Consider the following 13,517-nt stretch of genomic DNA (forward strand, 5'->3'; position numbering starts at 1 on the left):
TTTTGATTGTTTTTTTTTATTTGGGGGTGTGGTAATTCTTTCCTCTGTATGTGAGGCGAGGGAGTGCGAAGGAAGGATAGGGTAGGGTAGCGAATGGATGTGTTGGTTTATTTCAGGGGCTGATGACACTTCTGAGCTGTGTCATGTTGCATTTATGATAAGGTTATATTTATTACCCTGAACTACCTATCAGGTTTGACTCTCTGTCTGTTCTTTGACTACCAGCCCTAAATCACAGCACAACCTGGTTCTACGAGCCTGGAAGGGCTAGGCTTGTGGCCGAGTCGGGACCATGGAATATGCAAAGGCGCTGTAGTAAAAGAGCTATGAGCTCACGGAAAATGTGAAGTAAGTTTATAACTGGACTGTGGGGTGAGTCGTGGGATGGTAATTAGCTGTGAAATATCAGCTGTGCAATATCAGCTGTGAAATATCAACTCTGAAATATCGGCTTTGAAATTTTGGCTGCGAAATGATAGCTGTGATATAATTACTGTGAAAATGGTGGATTGAGAGGTGTGAAAAAAAGGGTTATGAAAAAGCTGGTGTGAAAAATTACTAGGGAAAAAGTAATTGTGAAAGACTACGGTGGAAAGAACAGTAATGAAGAACCATCATAAAAGATTGCTACAAAGAATTGATGTGAGATAGTGGCTACCTGTAGTTGTACATATGAAGTGTTGAATGGAACCGAGAGCCAAATGCTGTGAAGTGATCCCTGTGGTAAGGTAGTTGAACACCAAGTGTGGTGACAGTATCTACTACGACGGTGTGAAAAGGGAGGGGTTGAAATAATTATTGCTTCCAAACAAGAGGTGTTGATTGTTGCAAAATAGAGCAGTGAACTATTAACTGTGAATCAAGAGGGTGCGAATTGAAAGCAGCGAAATAAATGGCTGTGAAGTAAGAGGTGTGAGAGAATAGCTGTCAGGTAAGCAGCTGGAATGGATAGAATGAGAACCCAGGAGATAAAACAAGACTTGCGAAATTACAAAACCGCAAGCAGACTATCCTTCTGATTCTCCAATCCGTAATGCTGTATCCAGCCCATAGCCAGCTGTAGGGTAGGCAAAGTCACTTTCTCTTATAGTTCAGATCAATCTAGACCATCACCTATGTTCGCTCATCAACACTTATCTCTCCACACCCCTCTCAATATCGCACCATTACGCCTCAATCCCCCTCGCAGCATTCAAAATCCTACTCTCAATAATATCAACCCACCTCTCCGCATTCGTCCAATCCCCCTGATCAATGCTCTCCATCAAACCCGGGAACACCGCCCCGGAGTACCCCGTCCACAGTCCCGGAGCAAACACCACGTGTTTGAACCAGGGCCTGTTGTCCAGCCCTTCCTCATACAAGAAGCTACGCTCGAGGTACTTATACTTGGTGTTGGCCTTGCGAACCGCGCAATGATGGCGGACTTTACGAGGCAGATCCCACCAGGGGATTTCGTCGTTTTCTGAGATGTGTCGAAGCTCATCGGCTAGGAGATCAAGATGGTAGGCGTGGTAGGTGAGGGTTTGAAGGGCTTCATGGAGGCGAGTAAGGGATTTGCGGAAGGTTTTGGGGGTGTGTTTGGATGTGGTGGAAACAGAAACAGGGGAGGAAATGTTGCGGGTGGAGGAGCGAAGTTCAAACATTTCTTCGTCGGTTACGCTTGCCGAAAGGACTTCAGCTGGGGGGATGAGGTAGGCGTCCAGCTTGTCTTCGACCTTGTGGACGTATTCGGCCAGAGCCTTGGCGTAGTCTTCAGCACCAAAGGGGATGACAGGGAGGTTGGCGATTTCCGCCACTAGAATACCAAGAACCTGGGCCATGGTTCTGTGGTAAAGAAAGTCAGGATCCCCAAACTTTTGCATCCAGTGGAAGCTGTCGTAGTTGGAGTGATAATGGTACACAGGGCTGTCGCGGTCATTGTCGAACCCAATGTCGATGGAGGGAATGCCAGCAAAGTCTTGGAAGGCAGTGAAGTCGCTGCCACTTCCCATTGTTTTGATTTTCTTGTCCCAGAGATCATACACGGTCTGGCCGGGGCGTGTTTGGTTGGCTGATCCAACAAGGGAAGTGGCTGTATAGATGACCTTGTTGAGGATAGGAGAGGCCGCGACGGCGAGGCGCTTGCCTCTCACGCCGACATCGGTGTTCTGTCGAGGGTTAGCATTCGTACAACACAGAACACAACGAACTGATCAGCATACCACATAGGCGACACTCGCGTGCTTGAGCCAGGGGAGGTATTCCTCCACCCACTCCGTTGAGCCAACCAAACCATACTCCTCACCGTCCCAGCTAGCAAAGACAACAGTCCGGCGAGGTTTCCAGCCACGCTTGAGTGCTTCTCCAAAAGCACGCATGGCCTCGTTCAAGACTGCCGATCCACTGTTCGGATCGCCGGCGCCTCCTGCAACCCAAGCATCACGATGATTTCCAACAACAACAACCTCATCGGGAATGGTACCATTAATCACACCAATGACATTCCAGATCGGGGTGTACACATATTCTTGCTCGTTGTAGAGGTTTACAACGACGTCATCTGGAGTAGGTCCGATGTTGTACTCCACGCCCTTGTACCCTAGGCCGGTGTTACGTGTCCACCACTGGTTGAAGTCCTTCGCTTTCGGACCATGACCGTTGAGGGCCTTGAGAATGGGAAGGGCATCGGCGTAAGAGATCGGGAGGGACGGAATGCTGGGGATGGCTGTTTCGACCGGTCTGCGAGGAACCTCTGGCTTTGACGGATACCCAGGCGTAGTCGGATCACCCGGGGCGACACTGAGAAACTGGGTGCTGCCTCGTTGAACACTGCTGGGTTGGCGTGCCGGTCCTTCAGGGTATGTAGGAACCCCTTTTTCGTCGGTGACTTCTCCATCATCCCCAGGATCGCTGTACAAAATAACGCCAATCATTCCGAGCTCCTGGGCACGCTTGACCTTGAGCCCTCTGAAAATTCCACCATAACGGGCAATGGCAATATTTCCCTTGAGTGTGATGTTGGCAGCAAGAAGGTCCTCGAAATCTTGGTATGTGCCGTAGTTGACATAGACGACTGGTGCAGTGACGTTTCCCGAAGCAGAGTATCCGTGAAAGGTTGGCACACTGTTGGCAAGCCCACTAGTGGGATCCTCCTCGATGACATCCTCAACCAGCGAGGCTTCGTACGTCACTTCGTATTCCTTTTCTCCATCCTGTTCCTTCTTCTCCTTTCCCTTCAAAAGGGCGAGTCTGTGGTCGAGAGGGTAGTTGATGTAGACAACATACTCGTTGATCTCAGACTTGATGCCCCACTCTTCCCACTTTTGTTTGGTCGACAGAGCCTGCGAATAGTTTTTACCGGCGAGGTGAGGTCCTGAGGTGTAATAGCGGCTCCATTGCATGGCGCTTTCGCTGCTGGGAACGTCGCGGAGGATTTGCCTCAACTCGTCCTGGTCGACCTGGTTGCGTCCAGGCCAGGTTTGTCCATCCTGTCCATCCCGCCCCGAGATATACCAGTTACCGGACAGGATGGATCCCAAAGGCGCTATGAGAGTCCATATGAGGGTTGAGGCGAGGGCTATAGTGCAGAAACGGCGAAGCACCGAGCGAGGCTGAGGCCGTGGGCGTGGCGGTACGTAGATGTAATTATCGGGAAATGGATGGACATTTTGTGTCTTGTTCATCTTGAGCGGCTCGTTTTCGGACGCCATGATGGTAGTTCTGTTTTCATTATGAGACTTGATCTATGAGAAAGGCTGACATTTGGCAATCACTTACAAGTCAACTTAACGCCAAGACAGCAGATGCATCTCACCGACAGATATCGAGTATCGAGTGGTAAACAAAGAGACGGAAGCAGACGTTGAATTAAGCACTGATGAGAAAACCCTGTGGCGAGCTTTGATCGCGTGTCTCATCCTAGCTGTGAATGGTAGCTGATCAATCACTCAATGCTATCGAGGCAGTCGTTGACGCAACCACGGGAGCTGCCGGTGTGATTGGAGTATACAGTGTAGAACGACTTTCGCAGACTGTGCCTAGACTTGGTGGGTCTGGGGGACCCCCGCTTCCGAACGGCTCGCTAATTTTCCGTGTTCAACATCGACGTTCAAGTTGACTTCTTCTTCTCCCTGACGCTTAATAGGCACTTGCTCGGTTCCTGTAGCGCTGTACAAGGACCGCTGTATGTCCCCTCAAGAGGTCTCAAGCAATTTTCTGGCTGCCATCTCATGTGTTGTCTCTCATCCCCGCCTCTTACGAAAACATCTTCCAACATCAAGAAACTTCTGCGGTTAGCGGCGGAAGGCGCACTGAAGGTTCCCCGGTTGCACTGCGGCCGCCCCCCATGCAGTGAGCTGGTTCGGTGTGGGAGATGTCAAAAAACGCCCTGTTTCTGTCTCGACGGTGTGTTACCCCTCTTTATTTTTTATGTCCGCTGACCTTTTGCACCAACCTGTCTCACCGGGACATCAATTGAATGATATCTCTGGTTCGGTACCTACGCAGTAAGGTACTCTGTTGTAAGTGCCATCTTCTTGAGTTCGTCTTGGATGACGAAGGTGGAACCGTCAGTGGCGAATGAGGGTTCATCCCAGCCCATCCGATCACGGAGTGGGGCGTCGACCGGTGCCGTTCCGGCCATCCTCTCACTGCTCTTTTCCCAGCGGCCTTTGACACCGTAAAATGCCCATGCCACCATCTTTTTCCGCCTTCTGCAGGTCATTGATATCCGTTGCTGCAGAACGTGATCCTCCTGCCTAAAGCATGCCCTGCAGAATGCCACCCTAGACCTCCTCACCTCCTCGTCTCGAACAGCCAACGGCCTCTCTTCCTACCATCTGGGCCGAACTCACACTCGCCGGCCATCCGACTCAACCAGCTTCTCCCCGGCCGCCGGTTTACTGATCTAGGACTAGTCATCTTCCCGGATCCGCTCCCGCTTCGAAATTGTGTTTGTCAGCCTTCCCACCCTTGCCTCAGTTCTCGGATAAGGCAAATCAAGGCCTGCAGAGTCACTCGCCGTCTCTTCCTCTCATAAAACTATTTTGTTACCGCCCCCTTGCCTTCTGCAGTCTTTCCCCCATCTGTTTTGTTCCTTTCTTGGGACTTCTTGTATACCAATTCCTCTCATTTGGAGAGCATAGACTTAGTTTCAAGAGAGTCTTATTTTGCCTCCCGATCCGTGGCATACGTCTTACACACATCAGTGGAGCCAACTGTGACATCTCGAGGCCACTGCCTCTCAGAAACTCAGAACTCAACTCCGTCGTTCTTCTGATCTACTAGGCATAATCGTACACTATGACTAGTCATAAGAATGATGGGCCAAAGCTGCCTGTGCAGCAGCTGGCCATTCTCGGTAAGTCACTTGCCCTTCTAGATCTTTACATGTCGTTCACCGGCCTAGAGTAGTGGAGCAAGAGGGCCGTTGCCCAATAATACCCTCCGAGTCAGCTAGGCTTGGCAGACATCAACAACTGCTGCTTGACGATCACTGTTCATCTCATAGCCGGGTACCGCTTCCGCTCTCTTCATAGTATGCTGACATTCATCATATAGCCATTGCCAGGTTCGCCGAGCCCCTTGCACTTACCTCAGTCTTCCCCTATCTTCCAGAGATGATCGCCAGCTTTGGGGTAGAGAAGAATGAGGTTGCAAGATGGGCAGGTCTTACCGGTGCCATATTCTCTATAAGTCAGAGCTGTACGGCTGTGGCATGGGGACGGGCGTCAGATAAATTTGGAAGGAAACCCATCATCCTGATAGGGTTGCTCAGCACGATGATTTGCTTTCTTGTCTGGGGTATGTCGACAAGCTTGCCCATGGCCATCACCGCAAGAGCTATCATGGGAAGCGGCAACGGCAATGGTAAGTACCTACACCCAGTTCTGTGTTTTCTGTCACACCACTAACAACGTCACCAGTTGGCATCATCAGAACCATGGTAGCCGAAATGGTGCCGGAAAGAGTTCTTCAGCCCAAAGCCTTCTCGCTCATGCCCCTTGTGTGGTCAATAGGCTCTGTCTTTGGGCCTGCCTTTGGTGGCTTCTTTGCTCAGCCTGCCAAGCAGTTTCCCAACGTTTTTGGAAACATTGAGTTCTTCAAGACTTACCCCTTTGCTTTGCCAAATATCATGGCATGCTGTGTGTTTTTCATTTCTTTCATGACCGGGTTGTTGTTCCTCAAGGTTCGTCTCATTGCCCTTCCAAATCACCACATAGACTAACAGCCACAAAAGGAAACACTCGAAAGCAAACGCAACAAACGCGACTGGGGCCTTGAGCTCGGCGAGAAACTAACTCGTCCCTTCCACCGCTCCAAGCGTACCAAGAATCTCAGGAGGCGCTCCTTTGTTGACAGCGAGGCATCTGCCCCTCTGCTTGCCCAGTCCGCCATGTCAAGCAGCTCTTCGCACTTGGAATCCAAGCACTCCGATCCAGTATCGATGAAGGACATTTTCGCCCCTCAGACGTCGATAAACCTCATTTGCTACACCTTCTTGGCTCTTCACTCAGTAGCGTACGACCAAGTCCTGCCTGTGTTCCTCAACTATCCCCGTGTGATTCCTGACGAGCACAACACCTCCCTCCCGTTCAAGTTCACCGGCGGCTTCGGCCTCAGCTCGGACAAAATCGGCACAATCTACACGGTCTACGGCATCTCCTGTGGAGTGATTCAGTTTTTCCTGTTTCCCAAGCTGTGTGCCAAGTTTGGTGTGCTGGGAATCTACCGCTTTGCCAGTAAGCACCCTATTATTTCTCCCTTCCCAAGCCCTTTCCTAGTTACTGACTTCTTGCATAGCCGTCGTATTCCCTATAATATACTTCTTGACGCCCTACACAGTTCTCGTCCAGGATACCACCGCTCGGTACATCTTCTTCTTGACCATCATGCTGGTCAAAGGATTTGTCGTTATTGTCGCCTTCCCTTGCACCACCATACTCCTGACCAACTCTGCTACCTCCCTCCGGATCCTTGGGACCTTGAACGGAGTAGCGACGACCTTTTCCGGACTAGGGAGAGCTGCGGGGCCCGCCGCTGCCGGTGCGGTCTTCAGCTGGGGCGTGCAGAGAGGATACGTGATTGCAGCGTGGTGGTTCCTGGGGTTAATCGCCTTGATGGGGACGATCCCGCCTTGGTTTATTATCGAAGGTGATGGCCCTACCGCTTCCTCGACAGCCACATCAACTTCCACCTCTGACGGGGAAGAAGAGAGCCTGCTCCAGCGTGACGACGACGACGATAGCAGCGTTGACGGGTACGACGAAGTAGCTGTTTTAGAAGCATTGGAGGGCGAGGAGTCAGAATCGGAGACTGAGCCCGGGAAAGAAAGGAAAAAGAGGACAACGAACGGGAGTTATGGAACAATGAATAAGGGGCCAGCGAGTTGAATGAAATATCATGATGGTTGAAGAGACGGGAAAAGAAATGATAGAGCATACGAAGGAAAGAAGGTCATGACTGAACGGGTGTGTGTTTCTTTTGGCTGATGATACCAGATTTCTTTTTTTTCTTTCGGCATATCCATCAAGCATATGACATATCACCTGGGCGGTGTTTTGGGGATAAGGAGTTTAAAAAGTTTTGCTGTTTTGGTTGTTTGAATAGAAGGAATGAAATGTCTTTTCACCATAACTCATCCTGGTACCTTACCGACCACAACCAGCACCAGCTTGCTCCTTCCTTAACAGCAGGAGCAACAACCATGGTTTATGTATTATGTCAGCCTTGCAATATTCAACAGGACAGCAGCACATTCTGGCGTAGCCAAGCGGTCAGCCTGCTGGCCGAGGGCAAGCCCTCCCCCCCCCTCGGTTTCGCTCAGCCTCAGAGCTTCCTGTTCGAATCCTCGTAAAATCAAATGGTTTTCGGCACCGGAACACCACAATCAAATAAAGTGTGAATGTTGGCGAGTTTTTAGATTTTTATTGACCACTGGTGAAAGATAGGATAACGAGCTGTTTCTTTCTTTGGAGTGATGTTTCTATATCACTTGTTTTTGGAGTTGACGTTTTCATGACTGTTGGGTTGTACAGACAGATGCATCCGGCGGTTTGGTACGCTGTGTGATGGGATTGGAACCACAATCAACTACTCGGCAGGTCGGTAGATAACCGGTGAAGGACTGAAGCAAGAGGAGAGATATCTCGATATTCAAGATAAATAACCTGTGATATCACATGAACAGCTTCTACGACCGAGTATCTCCTAATCTACCGGCTTAACCAAAACCATTCGCTCAAGCTATGTTACAACCCCCTTCCCCAAAAAAGAAAATCTACACACATTTTCCCCCCTAAGGTGATGTATGTAATGTCTTCCCCATCTAGATATCTCTCCCATCTACCCACCATCTGTCAACCACCCAATCTAAAAATACCGACATTATACAATCCCCATCCCCCCATTATCTACCCCTGCCTTTTCCCCCCATCAATCACCACCTCCTCACTCCCCCCCAACAAGGAAACCCTAACCGTAACCCCCTCCTTAGGCCTCAAAACCAACCTCCACATCTTCCATTCCTCCGGATCAGCCGTCTCATAATCCCTCCCAAACTCAAACTCGCTCAGCAGCACACATAACAAAATCTTCATCTCCGTCTCGGCAAACTTCCGCCCAATACACCCCCTCGGCCCCTGCAAAAAAGTCATAAACGCGTTCGGCACCACACTCGGCGGCAAATCATCCCACCTGTCCGGGTCAAACTCATCCGCCGTTTCCCCCCAGTAGCACGGAAGCCGGTTGATCGTGTTGGCAAGCACGTAGATCACAGTCCCACCCGGGACTTTGTACCGACCCAAAGTGTCGTCCGCGATGGACTGCCTTACTGTCATGGGGATCGGGGGGATGTATCTCAGTGATTCCCTGCAGACGTTGTCCATGAAGGGGAGCTTATCCGGGTCTACGGACGCCAAAAGACGAGGATCATGGCGGGTGGAGGCGTCAAACAAAAAGGGCATGTGCTCCCGGATTTCCTCACGGAGTTTGCTCTGAATTTCAGGGTGCGTCGACAAAAGATGAACAGTCCACGCCACCGCCGTGGCAGTGGTGTCATGCCCCGCCCCCAGAAACGTCATGATCTGATCCCGCATCGTGTCAAACGACAGCCCCTCCTCCCCGTTCTCCTTGAGCTTCTTGTTCTCTTTCGCAATCAGAGCAAGGATGTCCTTCTTGCCGATGTTGTTCTCCGCCTCGTCGAGCTTGGTGGTAATGATCTCGGTAGCTTTGTCGAGGATGATACCCCGAGAGGTTTCCATGTCGCGATTCATCTTGGAGGGGATGTGCTTCGAGGCAGGGATGAAAGCTTGCATCCCGTGGAGGAGGCGAGAAAAGAGGTCAAAGGCGAAGACGAGGCGGTAGGCCTCGCGGATGGGGACGTCAGGGTCCTCGAGGGAGTTGATGTCGTACCCGAAACCGGCCTTGCCGATGATGTCGAGGGTGCAGCGGTTCAGCCATTCCAACGCCTCGAACGATTTGACCCTGAGGTGGGAGGTGGTCATCTCCTTCTTCCAGAGCTTGGCCATGATGAGGGACTTTTCCCAAAAGATGGGCGTGAGCGAGCGGATAGCGCCGATGGAGAAGCCGGCTGTGAGGGCCTTGCGCTGGACGACGTGGTCGGTGCCTTCGGCGAGGAGGATGCCCTCACCGAGAATGCGGACCATCCAGAGCTTGGCCCGAACGGGCTTGGGGTAGTTGTACGGGTTTTTCACCGTCATGTGCTTGAGGGCTTCGTCGTCGGCAACGGACAGTCTCTCGGCGCCAAAGGGGAAGTAGTAGCGGATGATGGGACCGAGCTCCTTGTGCCAGCGACGCTGGGGGACGCCGCACTCCTCGGTGATGATGGTGAAGAACTGCCCTATGAGAGGGTTACCCGGGACTGTGGGAACGTGTCTCAGTTCGGAGAAGTAGATTGGGTAAAGATAGCTCAGCCAGACGAAAAGGTAGAAGGGAATGGCTGCTGCCAACGCTGTCCCGACAGTCTGGGCCAGAGGCAGGTCGAATTTCTTCGCGACACCGATGGATACTGCTGTGGTTACCGCCAGCACGGGGCCGAGAGTGACTTTTGAGGCCATGGTTACCGAAGCGACATTCGGTGTTCAACGGCCGAGAGATGGAGTATCGGAACTGGAAGAACTGAAGCGAAGCATAGAGTTGAACGCCGGTTAGGTCCAAACCCCCAGAAGATCAGATACACTGCGAGGTTGTGATGCCGAAACCAGGATTCCAACGGTAACGGGGCATACCGTTATATACATCATGCCTGCTGGCCTTCAGAATCCAGGAGCTTGGTTCGCCGTGGCGACGTTCAAGATTGAGGGCTTTCCATGGCGCTAGGCGAAGCCGGTGTATGCCGCAAGTTTGACCTGAAGGGTCTATTTACATGCCGTTATCCACAAGCATGGCCTAGAACAGACCTAGAGCAGTATTGTCTGAATCATGTCCGCCAGAGTCAGTGTCAACGCCAGTATTGGAGTCTGTGTGCTAGTGGGCTAGCTTGAGCGTTCTCGTACGACGGAATCCGGTATAACCGTTGGTTTAGACTTGAGCCGATGACCTGTGTGTCGGTACTGAAGTTGACATGCGGGCTCCTTGATTACCCCTGAAAGCAGTCATTCAGTTACAGTCAGGCATCATGAGCTGAACCTGGGGTTCTGCGTGTGCGCTGTGTTCTTCGAAACAACGTGGCACTTTAAAGACAGCCCTTGAATATTCTCATCGTCGTTTCTGTTGAACTGCCTGCAGGCTTGGTAAGGGTTGACGGTTATTCAGCCGTCGAGTGGCGCACCTAGTCTAGGCGATCCCCTGTGACCGCTCCCAACGAGAGAAAGCCGTTGTCGACCGAAAATACCGGCCTCCTAGACTAACGAGAGCTTTATCGACATGGAAAGCGACCATACCTGCTGCCTCTGGTAGTTTCTCCGGGGTCAGATCTCAGGATTTGAAAGAGGTCGAAAACATGACCCATGACCAGAATTTCCGGCTCCTGAACGTCGAGTGAATCTTGACTGTTTCACTCAACCCCCGAGTCCCTTCTCCTCATGATGGCTTCTCTGAGTAACGTTCTTCATATCATCATGTGCTTTCGAAAGCGCCAGCCCTCTCATGATGAGAGCCCAATACCAGACATCCCCCCCGAGATTCCCATGCCGGCATGTCAAGACAGCAACCGCCCCAGCAGCTTTGGCGGCCTAGTCAGCCAACACAACCTCCAGAGAATCGGCATCCCACCCCTCAAAACCGAGTCCATCACCAACAATGACAAGCTCTCAGCCGTCTCACATGTGTCCGGTGCGACCCGGAATCCCCCACCGATTCGCACGCCACAGGAGATGGCCAACGTACCCAAGAACGTGCTCCTAGAAGAAGTCCTTGGCGGCCTGCGGCAACTAGCCGCGTCCCCGACCCCCTTGACACCTACCAGTGTTCGACGAAAGTACCCGATTTCCATGACTGAGCAGCGACATCCAGGGAAACCTGACGCAAAAATCCATTGGAGCACAAAGCCATTTGAGGTTCCGAGGGACGCAGTGACCCCGGAACTTCCCATGTCGGAGAAGGGTGACCCTCTGGCAGAGGCCCGTTATGTCTCTGGTATTCCTCTGGCGTGCCTGATGGCTGGGCTGATGTTTGCGGTGTTTTTGACTTCGATTGATAGAACGATTATATCAACGGTGGGTGGAACATGATGCTATCTAGTATTTTCTTCCTCTACTGACCTTGTAGGCTATTCCGAATATTACCGAGGAGTTCAAGTCAACACCGGATATTGGCTGGTATGGCTCAGCATATATGCTCACAGCCTGTGCCTTTCAGCCCATGTTTGGTCGCATCTATACGATTTTCTCTGTTAAAGTCTCGTATCTGGTAGCCGTGTTTCTCTTTGAACTGGGATCGTTACTCTGCGGTATATCACAGACGTCCATGACTTTGATCATCGGGCGAGCCATTGCAGGGCTGGGGTGTGCAGGCATCCTCACTGGGAGCTTCGTTGTCGTTTCAACCACGATTCCGTTGCATTTGAGGCCTGTTTTCATTGCTATTGTTGGGCTAATGTAAGTGATCATCACCACGAAGTTCTCTTCGCTGCTCATCTGACCCTATTCAGGTTTGGGATCGGTGCTTCCCTTGGACCCCTGCTGGGTGGTGTTTTTACAGACTTGGTGGTGAGTATCCGGCAACCGATGTATTTGTCGAGAAGATACTGACAACTCGAGACATGGCGATGGTGCTTCTACATCAACCTCCCCGTTGGCGGTGCCACAGCCGCGGCCATGATGATTTTCTTTCATCCAGCAAAGAACAAGGGAGCCAACCGGCCATTCTGGCAACGTATCTTGGCCTTGGATATCCTTGGAAATGCGCTTCTCCTGGCGGCGTCCATCATGCTCTTCCTGGCGCTCGAGTACACAACCCAGGGGGTGGCCTGGTCAAGTGCAGAGGTTATCGGACTCTTGACTGGGTGTGGCGTCGTGGCCGTCATCTTCATGGCGTGGCAATGGTGGAAAGGAGATGAGGCGCTGATGCCGCCTCGGATTGTCACTCAGCGTACGGTGGCTGCTTCTTGCGGTATGGCGTTCATGACCTATGGTGCGCTCATCAACCTGACCTTCTTCTTGCCCATCTGGTTCCAAGCAATCAAGGATGACAGCGCTATTGGTTCGGGTGTCAACATGATCCCCTACTTTTTGGTAAACGCCTTCTTTTCGCTCTTGGCTGGCATATTTGTCACCAGGATCGGTTACGTCACGCCTCCAGCCGTGATTGGAAGTGCTATCGGTACTATTGGTCTTGGATTGCTGACGCTCTTGAATCCGCGCACCACGACGGGGCAGTGGGTGGGCTACGAGATGGTGTGCAGTGTAGGGTTTGGCATGTCGATCCAACAGGGATTCACAGCTGTTCAGACGGTACTTGCGGAGGACGACATGGCGGTTGGAACAGCAGCGGTGGTGGCGTCACAGTCGTTGGGAGGCGCCATCATCCTATCGATCGGAAACAGCGTGTTTCAACACCAGCTCTTGAAGGCATCAGAGGCTAATATCCTGCCCGGAGTCGACATCAAGAAGCTTATCGATGTCGGTGCGGCTTCATTCCATAATCTTGTACTGGATGATGAGCTGCCATTAATGTTGGAGGTGTACAATGCTGCACTGCGATTGGTGTTTATTGTGGGCATCCCCATGGGTGCAATGGCTGCCATCATTTCGTGCTTCCTCGAGTTCAAGTCAGTCAAGGCGAACAAGGAGGGTGATGTGGCGAAAACTCGTGCCGAGGATGTCGCGCAAAAAGCGTAAGAAAACAATAATGAGGGAATTCGTGTATGTATATGATCAGGTATTTCATGAACAGGAAAGCTCGAGATTCACTGCACGAGGGAAACGCGATATCACGTGTGGCCGGCTGTGCTCCAGAATGGGTGCAGCTGTCAACTCTTGGCATCTGCAAGGTCGCTGCTCTTGGTGGATCAAAGAAAGCTGGGCCGGTGGGGCTCTCTTTTTATCGATATCAACCGGGCAAGGCTACGATTACCT

The 13,517-nt window shown here is 51.6% G+C and overlaps 4 protein-coding genes across 4 annotated transcripts; 2 read left to right on the top strand and 2 right to left on the bottom strand.

Annotated features, from left to right (window-relative positions):
* Positions 1 to 760: 760 nt before the first annotated feature.
* Positions 761 to 4,483, bottom strand: QC761_111100 (uncharacterized protein). The gene is made up of 3 exons (XM_062874399.1): positions 3,760 to 4,483; positions 2,205 to 3,702; positions 761 to 2,150 (listed from the first exon to the last, which is right to left on the bottom strand). Exons 2-3 carry the CDS (start codon positions 3,690 to 3,692, stop codon positions 1,167 to 1,169), a joined length of 2,472 nt encoding a protein of 823 aa, XP_062737520.1. The 5' UTR covers positions 3,693 to 3,702; positions 3,760 to 4,483; the 3' UTR covers positions 761 to 1,166.
* On the top strand, positions 4,126 to 7,639 carry QC761_111110 (uncharacterized protein). Its single transcript, XM_062874400.1, has 6 exons — positions 4,126 to 4,502; positions 4,724 to 5,341; positions 5,542 to 5,850; positions 5,907 to 6,169; positions 6,221 to 6,722; positions 6,784 to 7,639. Exons 2-6 carry the CDS (start codon positions 5,284 to 5,286, stop codon positions 7,371 to 7,373), a joined length of 1,722 nt encoding a protein of 573 aa, XP_062737521.1. The 5' UTR covers positions 4,126 to 4,502; positions 4,724 to 5,283; the 3' UTR covers positions 7,374 to 7,639.
* Positions 7,640 to 8,393: 754 nt separating this feature from the next.
* QC761_111120 (uncharacterized protein) lies at positions 8,394 to 10,058 on the bottom strand (the record flags this gene model as incomplete). Its single annotated transcript, XM_062874401.1, has 1 exon — positions 8,394 to 10,058. The coding sequence occupies one exon, from the start codon at positions 10,056 to 10,058 to the stop codon at positions 8,394 to 8,396; it is 1,665 nt and encodes a 554-aa protein (XP_062737522.1).
* Positions 10,059 to 10,905: 847 nt separating this feature from the next.
* Positions 10,906 to 13,280, top strand: QC761_111130 (uncharacterized protein; the record flags this gene model as incomplete). Its single annotated transcript, XM_062874402.1, has 4 exons — positions 10,906 to 11,657; positions 11,710 to 12,038; positions 12,092 to 12,149; positions 12,201 to 13,280. Exons 1-4 carry the CDS (start codon positions 11,025 to 11,027, stop codon positions 13,278 to 13,280), a joined length of 2,100 nt encoding a protein of 699 aa, XP_062737523.1. The 5' UTR covers positions 10,906 to 11,024.
* Positions 13,281 to 13,517: the final 237 nt, after the last annotated feature.

This window comes from Podospora bellae-mahoneyi (assembly GCF_035222275.1).
Source record: "Podospora bellae-mahoneyi strain CBS 112042 chromosome 1 map unlocalized CBS112042p_1, whole genome shotgun sequence".
NCBI lineage: Eukaryota > Fungi > Ascomycota > Sordariomycetes > Sordariales > Podosporaceae > Podospora > Podospora bellae-mahoneyi.

Excerpts from the sequence above, each read along its gene's own strand:
- QC761_111100 (XM_062874399.1), bottom strand. The coding sequence starts at position 3,692 with ATGGCGTCCGAAAACGAGCCGCTCAAGATGAACAAGACACAAAATGTC. Across the intron at positions 2,151-2,204 it reads ACGCGAGTGTCGCCTATGTG|AACACCGATGTCGGCGTGAG; the intron begins GTATGCTGATCA and ends AACCCTCGACAG.
- QC761_111110 (XM_062874400.1), top strand. The coding sequence starts at position 5,284 with ATGACTAGTCATAAGAATGATGGGCCAAAGCTGCCTGTGCAGCAGCTG. Across the intron at positions 5,851-5,906 it reads GGGAAGCGGCAACGGCAATG|TTGGCATCATCAGAACCATG; the intron begins GTAAGTACCTAC and ends CAACGTCACCAG. Across the intron at positions 6,723-6,783 it reads GGGAATCTACCGCTTTGCCA|CCGTCGTATTCCCTATAATA; the intron begins GTAAGCACCCTA and ends CTTCTTGCATAG.